This window comes from Sciurus vulgaris (genome assembly GCF_902686455.1).
Source record: "Sciurus vulgaris genome assembly, chromosome: 17".
Taxonomy (NCBI): domain Eukaryota; kingdom Metazoa; phylum Chordata; class Mammalia; order Rodentia; family Sciuridae; genus Sciurus; species Sciurus vulgaris.
In genome coordinates, this window is record NC_136478.1 from 9,734,317 (window position 1) to 9,745,937 (window position 11,621).

At 50.4% G+C, this 11,621-nt stretch overlaps 1 protein-coding gene across 2 annotated transcripts; it reads right to left on the reverse strand.

Annotated features, from left to right (window-relative positions):
• Positions 1–339: 339 nt before the first annotated feature.
• Positions 340–10,889, reverse strand: MON1B (MON1 homolog B, secretory trafficking associated). 2 transcript variants are annotated; one of them, XM_079118005.1, is made up of 6 exons: positions 8,988–10,889; positions 8,428–8,585; positions 6,182–6,526; positions 4,836–5,655; positions 4,336–4,483; positions 340–2,140 (listed from the first exon to the last, which is right to left on the reverse strand). In XM_079118005.1, exons 2-6 carry the CDS (start codon positions 8,573–8,575, stop codon positions 1,940–1,942), a joined length of 1,662 nt encoding a protein of 553 aa, XP_078974131.1. In that variant the 5' UTR covers positions 8,576–8,585; positions 8,988–10,889; the 3' UTR covers positions 340–1,939. The 2 variants fall into 2 exon arrangements, with proteins under 2 accessions (XP_078974131.1, XP_078974130.1); XM_079118004.1 differs by having other exon boundaries at positions 8,796–10,887.
• Between the last annotated feature and the right edge of the window lie 732 nt (positions 10,890–11,621).

The following is an 11,621-nucleotide window of genomic DNA, read 5'->3' on the forward strand; positions in this document are numbered from 1 at the left end:
TGAAAAACAGCAAGGATTAGTCTCTGTTCTCATGAGGCTCACATCCTAGGGCAGATAATAGACAAGAAAATCATCATCACTTTGATGTCTGCATGTAATTCTTGCAAGATGTAGTATGATGTGCTTATGAATACAAAGGTTTGAAGAGTGTGCAGGAAGGGTGGTTAGAGATGGTATGAGGAAAGCTGGAAACCAACCTGTTGAAGTAGGGTGATGGGTACAGGAGCATTCATCATGTTCTTTTCTCGACTTTGGTACATTTTGAAAATTTCTTTAACAAAAAATCGCTAGCATCATATTAGTACATTACTTAAGCCTTCCGAGATTCCCCCCCCCCCCCCTTTTGGTTAGTCTGCAATTTGGAGTTTTGGCCACGCCCCCTGCCTGTCATCACTCTGGATGAGCTGTCATTATTAACTCAAAAGCCACTCTCATTAGGAGACTTAAGAATTCATGTAGAGTGTGATAGAGGCTTAGTGTGGAATAGCGGCACTGGAGAATAAGCTAGTTTTCTCAGGGCCGCAGCAGCTGCGTGATTTCTGCTAGAACATCCCCTCCCCATTTTGTTTGAAGATACGCACACCAAATTATTTACTGTTTACTACAAAACACCCAAGCAACACGTCTAATAAAGTGGACAGAGTTAATCTGGGTGATGAGAATGTGCATGTTATTTACCGCCACGTAGTAGAACGGTTAAAAGTCTCAATAATAAAAGCTTTAAAATTTCTTTCTGCTTAACTCCTGCCACCATTCTCGGTTACTGGAGGGCCCAAGGCCCTCGGGCAGCCCTGGCCGCAGGTGCCCGCCGCGCCCGCACTACCTCCAGCCTGCTCCGGCGCTCCGGGCTCCTGGCTCAGAGCCCCCGGCTCCGCTGCCATTTTCCAACGCCGGGCTGCGCGTTTGCCTGGGACGACGAGGGTTACAAAGTAACACCCACGTGAGGGCGAATGGCAGTTCGCAAGCCACCAGGCACATTTACTCCATCGGTTGACCTCGGGCGGAGGAATGAGAGCATCTGCTGTGAGCACGCGCACAACACCTGGCGCGCCTGATGGACAGTTGGCACGCATGCGCACCACTGCGAGGCGTACCGGTTCAACATGGGCAGGACTGGGGCACCCGGGCGTTAGGGGCTGAGGGTGGTGAGGATGATGACCACAGCAAACCAAGGAGGTCTCTATTGGGATGCTTGTGTTGTGGCGCGCTGCCAAAACCTGGGATAAATACGCATGTGCCATGACAGTCTGAATCCCGTTCCGTTTGCAAATCTTCATTACAGAGCCTATGAGAGAAAGTTAGGTGCGTTTCAGAGAAAAGTACAATGTGCCTTAGACACCAAGTGCACCTCCTGCGTAAAAATTCCTGATCCTGGCCACTGCGGAAGTCAGGCGCTCCATGTGCTCTTTTCCAAGGGAGGCTATCTTCTCGCTATTATTAAAAGCAGCCAACGTTGACGCAGGGTAAAAATGAACACAAGTGCATGAAGGGCAAAGAGTATCCTTTAGGAGCTTGGTTTTAAGACTTTTACGTAGTTTTTTTTCTTTAAAACACCCTTCAGGTCAGTTCCAGGTACAGGTTGACCCTGTATTCCCAGTTCTAGAGCCCCTGCGGGACACCCTAGAAATCCCGGTCAGCCCTAGACAATCAGAGCTGACAGTCCAATGAGGAAACAGATTTATGAAGAGGTTTAAGGGGACAGCCCCTGACAGAGGCTGGAGGAGGTGAGGCAGAGGTGGGCAGAGCCTTTGCCCAGAGCTGGAAGTGATGAAGGGGCTGGAGGAGCAGCCTGTATCACCCATCTCCCATTTGTGGGCAGGCCCTCAGATCTTGCCTGCCTGCCCAGGGAGAGAGGGACCAGCCAAAGGCAGCTGCCCCACCCACATTTCCAGGTTGGAGACCCAAGACAGTCACTACAGCAGGCTGGGAGCACCACCCTTCAGAGTCCAGTGAATAAGCCATTATGGGGAGATTGGTCCGTAGAGGTGGCTGGGGGTGTGGAGTACTTGGGTGGGTAACGAATGAAGAGTCGGTCCTCTTCTTTCCTCACCCAACGCAGGAGTTTGGTCACTACCAAGATGGCACCTGCCTTTGTCACCAGGGGGCTGAGGCAGGTATAGAGCTCAAATTTGGAGGTCACCTGGGGGTTTGAAAGGAGACAGAATCAGAGGCTGCAGATGGCCATGGATAATCCTGTCCACCCAAACCCAGCCCCAGAAGATTTACTTTCTGCAGCTTAGAAGATGTACCTGGCAGCAACTCCTACCTGATGTTGCTTGGACACTAGGCTAAGGCAGGTAAGCTGATTTTACTATGTCATGGGTGGGTCAGGGTGACAGATGGGTCTAGGGGTCAGCTGGAACCAGTGGCTTCAACTGGGTGATACTGGCTGGCATGTGTGTGTGTTTCAGGGGGTATGTGGTTATTTTTGGCCCCTGGTTTGCTTATCTGTGGAGTGGGGATAATATTAACAACAATGCTTAACACTCAGTAAGCAAGCGCTATATACTAGGTCTCACTTTAAGTTCCACATTCCTGTGTTTTCATCCTGTATAGCCTGGGCGTAACATAAAGAGGAACTCAATCTAATCTGCATAAAGCCTGAGATCTGATCCCACCGTGGCACCAGCACCTTTTCTGTGCCACTTCCACTGCTGTCCCCTGGCTCCCTCTGTCCTGGCCACTTTGGCCTTTCCTTGCTGTTCCTTAAGCACAGCCAGGCCCAGCCCCACCTCAGAGCAGTGGAAGAGCCCTTTCCCTTGCCAGGTGTGCTCTCCCTCCAGAAACCACATGACTCACTACTTCTCTCCACTCGAGGGCCACCTGACCACCTGATCCTGGGCCTCCCCTATCTTGGTTTTTAAATGCCAGTCTCCACTGAAAGGTATAAAAACTCCTTGGAAAAATAGATGAGTCCAGGCCTGGTGCAGAGTCAGGTTAGCAGCACTCACGGTGACAAGGCGTGTCAAGGAGACACAGGCATCAGACTGGCTAAATCTCACAATTTTAGCACCAAAATAAACGCTAGGAAAATAGATTACCCATGAGACTATACTGACATAAAATTAAAAATTCAATGAATAGGCCAAAGAAAAGTTCTTCTTTATCCTAGAAAGGGTGGTGGGGTTAGAAAAGGCACCATTGGGCAAACACCAGACTAATGACTATTGCAAATTAGACTCATCAGTGGGTATTAAAATTAGTGGTGAAATTATGATGAAATAGAGGATGCTGACATCAATGCCACAGGTATCTACTAATGACACACAAGAAAGTGTCAACTTTATCATGAAGAAATGTGGAAGACACCACCTTAACTAGGTGATCAAAGTTGACATCAACAAAAGCAGGCATCACAAACAAACTGGCATCACAATCCCTTAAGACAATGCAGAAAAGGGCATGTCACCTCTGTGGGATTCTTGCTCAAAAAGCATGACCTCAATTTAATCATGATAAAAAAACTCAAGTGGAGGGACATTTTATAAGCTAACTAAATTTCTAAAAAAGTGCCACGGCCATGACGCAAAAAAGACTGGAAACCATTCTAGAATGTGACCAGGGAGACATCATAAACATGTCCAACATTTGATCCTAGACTGGATTCTGAACCAGAAAAAGAACATCAATGGGACAATTGGTAGAATCTGAACCAAGTCTGTGGATTAAATGTTATTGAACGTTAACTTCTTGCTTTTGATAAGTTACTGTGGCTTTATTTGATGTCAATCTTTGGTGACACTTGGAACAGGGCCTCTTTACATTTAGTCTTTGTTATTATTTTTGCCAACTTCCAACTAAGTCTAAAATTACTTGAAAATGAAATTTTAAAATATCAAAAATTAAATTCCTCTGCCTAAAACAGGGCCTGATATGCAGCAGATTTGCAATAAGTTATTTAACAAAGGTCAGAGGCTAGGGAAGGTGTCATTTCCTACAGGGTAACCTTGACTGCCTTCCCTGAGGAGCCGACCTCTAACAGGAGCCCAGGGAAGGATACCCAGACAGAGCGCACAGCACGGACTGAGGTGTGCTGGGGACTCATGAAATCAAAGTTGCACTGGTGGAAAGTGAGGAGCTGGGGACTCAGCAATGCTTAATGGGGTCTCCTGCCATGTAAGACACTGTACTAGTTGCTAATAGGGGACAAACAACTGGAATAGTGGGGCTAGCGTGGGTTTGTACACAGTGGTAAATCCTGCGGTTCAGAGGTGTGTGTGTGATGGTGGGGACGGTGTTACAGGGAGAGGCAGAGCCCAGGAAAAGGTCTGGTGCACTGGAGGGGCTATTGTAGGGCAGAGGCTTCCAGTGGGCATGAGCCCACTCACGACTCACCCAGGCCAGCAGCGTCTCCTTCTCAGCCACGTGGTAAATGAGGCGCAGGGGTCGGGAGGAGCTGTGCAGGCGAGCGTGCAGGCGGTGGTACAGGTCCGACAGCCGCTGCCGCTCCTCCTCTCTGCTGTAGGGGGCCTCGAGCTCGGGGCTGCCATGGAGAGGGAGGTGGAGGACAAGGTGAGGTGAGGGCCTTTTTGGCTGGCCCATCTCCTCTCTTAGTCTCGGACTCTTAATTAAGGTGTAGAGCTGAGCCTTTCCCATCAGACTTGAGGGTTCTCAGTGGTTGGAGATCAAGCTTCCCCCATCAAACTAGGGGACTCCCTGAGATCTAGACCCCATTTGGGGTCTAGGTTCCTTGGGTTTCTGGCTGAGCCTGTCATCTAAGAACTGTTCTATATCCTGGCGGGGCCGGCTCTCTCCCAGTTCATGTCAACAGGATGCTGACCATCCTTGTTAGACAAGCCCTCCCACCCAGCCACCACCACGGGGTCAGGGCCCACCTGGTAAACTGGGGCAGCTGGCGGTGGTGGTCAGGGATGTCCAGTGGCTTATAAAGGAAGTGCCGGAGGCCTGGTGCTCCCACAGCCTGCACACTGTAGGCAGGGGCACTGGCCGCCGGGGCATTAGAGAAACTGGCAGGTTCCCCGAGAGCACGCAGGGCGCCGAGAGCCCGCATCCCCTCTTCCACCAGGCGCCGGCAGGCGGCCATGGCATGGAAGGCTTCACGGTGGGTGCCGAGCAGCAGCAGGCAGACAGGCATGGCATCCAGGCGGGCCACATAGGCATAGAAGAAACCGTCGGGGTTGAAGCGGGGCAGGCACACGGGTGCCCAGGCCTCGCCTGCCGCAAAGGCCGGTGCACCCACCCAGTCAAGCAGCAACTGCAGGTCGGCAGGGTCCAGTCGGCACTCGGCCAGCACGTTCCGCTCCTGGGCAGCTGTTATCAGTCGACCCCCAACTGCCAGCACAGACAGTGCCAGGCCGGGAGCTGTGCAGCGCCTCAGCAGGGCGCCCAGTGCTTCCCGCAACGGGCGAGCAAGGGGCACGCAGCGCACTGCACCCAGCAGCAGGGCGCCTGGATCTCGTTCCACACTGTCCAAAAGCCGGTCCAGAGTCCGTTCCGAGCCAGCCAGCAGGCGGCGGAGGTCGTAGTTCTGCTTGTGTGCGAAGATGCGGGCCACGCTTGCACGCGTCAGAGTGCTCACGATCTGCGCGTGCACAGCCAGGAGCTCCCCGCGCAGCTGGGCTGCTGACTGAGGAGTCCTGGACACGGCCACCAGCAGCAGCGGGCCCTGCTGTAGGAACACCAGCTTGTGGTCCTCTGGGGAAGGGAAGGGGCAGGGCGAGGGGTAGAGTTGTATCAGGAGTGACTCCAGGGGTCAGGCGGAGTCTTCTGCCCTCGCACTCCAACACTCCACACCAGGCCCAAGTCCCCACCATTGCTCTGCGGGCACCTGGCTAGGGCGAGCAGGAGCCGGGGAATTTGGACATTTGTAGAAACATGACAGGATGTCAAGAGATGAGGTAGGTGAGAACACAGCACCGAGTGGGGTGGGAGATGAAATGGAGCAAGGACCCGCACGAAGCCAGGACACCCAGCCCAGCCTTAGCCCCCCACAGCCATGCCCTCAGGTAACAAGGGGTCATCCAGTGACTCACTCAGGGCCCAGCATGTCAGTCACTCAGAATGGCAGGTGGGGAGATGGACCTCTGACAGACCCTGCCTGTCTGATCAGTGCCTCAGGTAGGCAGAGACAGATCCACCAGGGCTGGTCAGACAGACCTCTAGCCAGCCAGCCACATACCCAGTCACTGCCTCCCATAGTGCTTCCCACCCCTTCGCTCACCAGCGTAGATGGCTCGGATGGAATCTCCGGCACTCTGCACAAAGGACACAAGGGCTGTCATCACGCCCATCGTAGCCGACAGCGCCTCCACGCTACCGTACCGTGAGTAGATGGGCTTGCCAGCCTCACTCAACACAAACACATGCTTCCGTTGGCTGCGCCAGTCCTCGTCACTGGGGTCCTCGCTGCTGGGGTCCCCACCTTGGCCCCCGGAGTCACTCTCAGGGCCATGAATGGAACTGTTGTCCGAGGCTGCAGTACTCCAGTGCTCACTGGTACTTGGTGGGGCCTCCGACTGGGGCAGTGGTGAGAGGAGGCTGGGCGACTGGTCCTCGGCCTTGGATCCTGAAAGGAAGCCCTGGTGGGTCATCTGCCTGTGGACTCCAACTAACCAGGTTCCCAAAACCCATGGAATACTCACCAGTCCCTCAACAGCCCCTGCGTGCAAAGACCTCTGAGTGTCTCCCTTAATGACTCTCAGAGATTGGTATCTCCCTAATGATGACTTCCAACGCTAAGGTTCCAGTGATACCCCGAAAACTGGAATAACCTGAGATGCTCTCTCTGTCATTCTCCAGAACCTCGAAGTCCCTGCACACCAATTAGTCTCCTTTCAGCAATTACCATTCTCAAGTCTTCAGTATCCCACTGTCTCTGAATGACCATTAATATTCTCATTTCATCCACTTGCCCATTAATTCCTATAACCCCTTATTTTTTCTCTTGGCCACCATTACCATCCATAATATCTATGCTCCCTACCTTCTGACTCCCCTAGCCCCTTCTTATTCTCATTGATGTCCACCGATCCCTGTTGACCACCACTGACTCTCCTGGTCAACCATTTACATTCCCAGTGACATTAATTCTGCTGGTGGCTGCCATTAGCATCCACTAACACCCAGATCTTTGAGACTCTACTAAGCCCCATTCACTCCTGTTCAATCCCACTGAGATACACCAACACCCCAACAATACCACAGTATCATCTGCCCTGACCCACGATGTGTTTTACTCCATGTCTACTTCCTGCACTCCACCGACCACCACCATTAACCTCCAAAAACATGTAGGACTTTCATGACCTCCACTGCCCTTCCCCATGACCATCATTAACATTCACTAAATACCACAACCACATTGTCCCCCACTGCTTCCCTGGCACACCCATCCATTCTCACTGATGTCTACTGATTCATCCAGTGACGATCACTATTATTCACTTGCAATTATGTCTCTGCACTTTCCCCACAAAATCCAGTTAACTTATCGTCTCTCGGTGACATTTACCAGTATTCCCATGTCTCCAAACACCATCTACTCCCTCCCAATAGTGTCATTACATGCCAATAATTCCTAAGTCCTAAACAACCCCCCTTAATTCTCAGTAATGTCTGCTAATCCTTACCAAAGACTTAACATCAACTAATTCCAAAGTGATCTATGAGCAAAGATTTCTCGATGACTACCACTGATTCCCCAATGACATCTTTACACATCCATTAACATCAGATTTCAAACTCTTCCCCCACGAATCCCTATTTTCCACATAATTTCACTGACTCCCTATTCCCTATTGATCACCATTGTTAGTGGATGTCAATGATTCTTTAAAGATTTCCTTCAACAACCTTGTATTGATCCTCCAGTGTTATAAATATGGAGTACACACAGACCCTCATTAATTCTCTTTCCCATTGCAATGACTTAACACCCTATCTCCCCAAAACATTAACTTCTGTACAGTCCTTCCTCTGACCCTGTTGACTTTCTTTTACTCATGCATTGGTCAAAACACCCTAAATTCCCAAGACCCTCTTGGACCACAGCTGTACCCTTTTTGATTCCTCAGTGACCTAAATTCACACCAAATACATTCTGATTTCCCCAGGACTGAGAAGTTTCTCAGGTTAAGGTTCCAATGCTAAAATGGGGATATCCCTGGACAAACTGGGGACCGTCCCTCATCCTATCTTGAACTCCCATAAAAGGACACATCTGCCCCAGGCCACAAGACTGCACTCAGAGAATGTCAGCTGATACCCACTGACTTCCTTTTTATTCCTCCACGATTCAAATATACCAGTGAGTCAACCGTGCCTCTCACTGAACAGGTTATGGGTCAAGTTACTTTCCCGAGTCCCAAAAGACTCCTCACTGGTCTCCAAATGGTCCTCCCTTTTCCTTGCCCAACAATGACAACCCCTTGGGAGCCCTCACAAGACCCCAGGGAGAGGAGGGCATACCTGTTTCTTCCAGGTCCCCGTCTCCGGGATCTGGCGGACCCGTGAGAATCCCGCCACCGTCTCCAGTCTCCTCGCTGGGGAACTGCAGGTCCTCCAAGTCGTCCGCGGCCCCGGGGGCCGGGGCAGCACTGTCTCCTGCGGCCTCCATCTGCACATCCCTGGAGGGGAGGGGAATCGAGGGTGACGGGCAGCAAAGGAAACTTAAAAGCCTTTACAGAGCCAGGCCCCCTGCATACATCCCTAGTTCTCGTTTCCCGTGTTTCCAACAGGATGAGACAGACATTCAAATCCAGGACCAAATACTTGCACCCTCCAACACGTTCGGCAGAAAGACTGCTGGGCGGTAGGAAACAAAGATGCATAAACACCTGTTTCAACCCCGAATCTCCCCTGGACGGAAACCGACACTTCCTGGAGCGGCAGCAGCATCACACTTCCGGGTGCTGCTGGGGATTGGCCACACTTCCGGAAGCCACGCCTCACGGAAGACACTTCCGATTGCAGAGCTTCATTCTTTTCCCGTCAGTCCCCTTTCCCGCCGCCGACTAGTGTTCCCTCACCGTTGAGATAGCGCGCGTCTCTCCCGATCTACGTCGGACCTGGTCGGGAACCCAAAGAGCCCCTTCGGACTCCTTCCTACTGATCCAGCAGAAGCTGCAAGTGGGGCGAAGAGGACCACTTCTCGAACTGATGGCTGCCGGCGTGAGGGGCACGGCTTGCGCTCAACCAATCGCGGAGCACAGAGGGCGGATCTGCCTTCCTTGTGGTCCAATCGAAAGGAGCCCTTCCTCTCCCTTCCGCCCGGTTTGGGAGGTACCTTCAGTAGAACTGCTTTGACTGGCGTTTGTGCCCGCCTATCCCTTGACTGACACCTCTGAGCCTAACCGAAGGCTCCCGCCTGTTTTTCTCTTCACTTGTACTTTTGCATCCTAAGGCCTAATGAATGCCGGGCCGGGCCAACAAACGTGTACTCTCAGAATCCAGGCAACTTCGATATCTATCCACCCAGAAAGGGAGAGGCAGGGCATAGATGCTTGATGGGCAGACGCCGCTCCTAATCGGAGTGCCTCGCGTAGTCAAATCAGCCTGGAGAACTCGGACCTTAATGTATCTGCATAATTACTCAGTCGAGGGCTTCAGCGGCCTCGTCCGCAATTCACGAACGATCTGCAGACTCCAGAGAATGGGGCTGCGAAAGCAAAGCGCCCGACTTGTTCGGACAGGCAAAAGTCGGCGCCTACCACATTTGCGAAGACGGGAGCCGCAGGCGGAGCCAAGCAGACCCGGCACCCAGACCTAAAAGGGAGAGTTGTGGGCGTGGCTTTGAGAGGAGTCTGCATCCTCATTGGCTGAGAGCCGTTCCGCACTGACTTCTGCGCGCCACCATTGGCTGGATGGACGGAGGCGGTGCCTCGGATGGGACCCGCCCCTGGACAGTGGGTAGCGATTTTATCCTGGGAATTACCAGGAATCGCATCCTGAAGGCTGCGGGAACAAGGCGATCCAATTTAAAAATTGTTGGTGTTTGAATTTTGAGGGTGGCTGCGGACGCGCCTGCTTTAGACATGTGTCTCTCTTGGTCTGGGTCTCTCCACATCTCTCCCTGCGACTCCCTGAGCCTCTTCTCTGGGTGACTCTTGAATCCCTGTTTCTGCGTCTCTTTGTCGCCCGCCAAATTGCTCGCTCTCGTTCTCTGGCGTCCCCCTAGCCAGATGAATGGCACCCAACCCCGAGCTTCACGAAACGAAGCCCCAGACGGTGGCTTAGTGAGGCCCCCAACTCCATCTTTCCGCAGGATTCCCATCCACGCCTTCCTGGGCGGGAGAAAGAATCTTGCAGACCTGGACAACCCCAAGGCTGTGCCGCGGGAGGGAAGGCAGGCACTCACCTGGGACTGGCCCTGGCGCTGGCCCTTGGCCTGGAGAGCAGGTGGTCACTTACTGTGATTGGTTTGGGAGGAAGAGACAGAACAGAGAAGCAGGGAAGCCCTGTGGTCCCCTGCCACCTGTGGAAACCTAGGGTTCGAAAGGCTCTGACGCTTCTTCCAAACTAAAGCTCCCTGGACGTGTTACCCCAAGTGCCCTGGGCCGCAGCTTCCCTACTGGTAAAACAATGACATGACACTGTAGACCTGTCCGTCTGAGATTGCTCGACCTGGAGTAAAGGTGTTCTTAGCGTACTTTCAGCAATTGCTGAGGGAAAGCCTTTGGTACAGTTATAATTAACTACATTATAATTAGGGCAACGAATACCAATTACTAATATGGCACCTTATACCCTACATACAGCAGGCAATAGATAAGTAGTGAAATACGTAATTTAATAATAGGCAATGTGTAAGTTTATGTATATATAAGATATATTGATCTAGTAAATTTAGAAATTTGCAATCTGTAATAAACCTGTTAAAAGCACAATAAAATAAATAACACCTCTAATATGAAATTTATATAATTTATACAAACAAAAATATAATAAATATGTAAGAGCAAACAGTAATACTCTATACAGATTGATAATACAGAATGAATTTAAGTATACGAATATATATTTCAAACATTTAGTAATTGGTATAATTGACACAAGTTCTAGAGTATGTGTATTTGTCGACTCATTTCATTTTTTTATATAATTAACAAGCGCATGAATGTATAATATAATAATTAAAGAACACTGTGTACATAACATGGCTATTATGACTGTGTAATTGTTGGCCTGTTGAGGAATGCACCCTCTAGAGCCAGGAGAAAATTTTCAGTGCCAGGAACTCAGGTTATATGACTTCAGATGGGTCAAGTAACACTCTGAGAACCTGGCTTTCCTCACCAATGTAGTAGACATGTTAATGGTAGCCCCTGCCTTACTGGGATGTCTTGGAGGATTAAATGACTCAATGTTACACCTAAAATAGCATCTGACAATGGAAGGTCATGTAAATGTTAGATCATTAAATATCATTAGATATTATTATAACCATTGTAATTAGAAGATAATTATGATATATAATATACACTAATTCTAAAAATTTGAAATTAATATTCCACACAGTATCTTATAGTTAACATACATTATAAATTATATGTTATATGTCTGTTTCATTAAATTATATCTGATAGAGATATTAAAATTATGTTTCCAAAGCATCCATCAATCACTGGGAATGTGTAAATCATACAGCTTCTCCTGGGGCTGGC

Excerpts from the sequence above, each read along its gene's own strand:
- MON1B (XM_079118005.1), bottom strand. The coding sequence starts at position 8,575 with ATGGAGGCCGCAGGAGACAGTGCTGCCCCGGCCCCCGGGGCCGCGGAC. Across the intron at positions 6,527-8,427 it reads CGGGGACCTGGAAGAAACAG|GATCCAAGGCCGAGGACCAG; the intron begins GTATGCCCTCCT and ends GCTTCCTTTCAG. Across the intron at positions 2,141-4,335 it reads AGGAGACGCTGCTGGCCTGG|GTGACCTCCAAATTTGAGCT; the intron begins GTGAGTCGTGAG and ends TCAAACCCCCAG.